Genomic DNA, 580 nt, shown 5'->3' with positions numbered 1-580 from the left:
GCCCCAGCGCAGCCCCAGCCCCGGGGAGAGGGGGGTGGGGGCTGGCTGAGACCACGCCCATCTATTAGCATAAGGGGCGGGGCAAGCGCCCCCATGTACACGCAGCGCGGGTTAAATCACAGCCCAGAGCGAGGGTTGGGGGGAGTGTTTTTTGTAAAAAAACGGTTTATCCCTTCAATTTCTGTATAAAAGGCAGGGCAGCAGCCAAGCCCCTCACCCACCGCAACACCTGCTGCCCCCTGGTAAAGTACAATCGGAATTCTACAGCCCACAGCAACGTTTTTCCTCCTCTCTAGTCAACTGTCTATTCTCTTCCACTATTCCTTAAAAAAAAAAACAATTTCCGCGGATCCCAAAGATTTCTTCTGTCCCAGGTACAGTACAACAACAGGAGGGGGTGGGCTGGTCTATGCTGTTTTCTGCTGTCCCTTCTTCCCGATCAGAGACTTGTGGATGTGGGGGATGACACCTGCGGAGAGAAGAGACGGATTCCCATCAGATACTTCCAAGACTTGCCAAAAAGCTCAGAGAAATCCGTAATTCCCGAGTTTTGCGCTAACCCAGTGCCACCTCCCCTCTC

At 53.4% G+C, this 580-nt stretch overlaps 1 protein-coding gene across 1 annotated transcript in view; it reads right to left on the bottom strand.

The window, feature by feature from the left end:
- Positions 1-407: 407 nt before the first annotated feature.
- The window catches only part of LOC104507424 (histone H2A.V-like), a gene marked incomplete at its 5' end in the record, with an annotated part of 569 nt that continues 396 nt past the window's right edge, over positions 408-580 (bottom strand). The window contains one exon of the mRNA XM_010148696.1: positions 408-484. Coding sequence (XP_010146998.1) covers positions 408-484 — 77 coding nt within the window. The remainder of the gene's footprint in view (positions 485-580) is intronic.

Source organism: Eurypyga helias, unplaced genomic scaffold (genome assembly GCF_000690775.1).
Source record: "Eurypyga helias isolate BGI_N326 unplaced genomic scaffold, ASM69077v1 scaffold37143, whole genome shotgun sequence".
In the NCBI taxonomy this organism is placed as follows: Eukaryota; Metazoa; Chordata; class Aves; order Eurypygiformes; family Eurypygidae; genus Eurypyga; species Eurypyga helias.
Note: the sequence above shows the minus strand (reverse complement) of the source record. Positions and strands in the feature narration are given on the sequence as shown.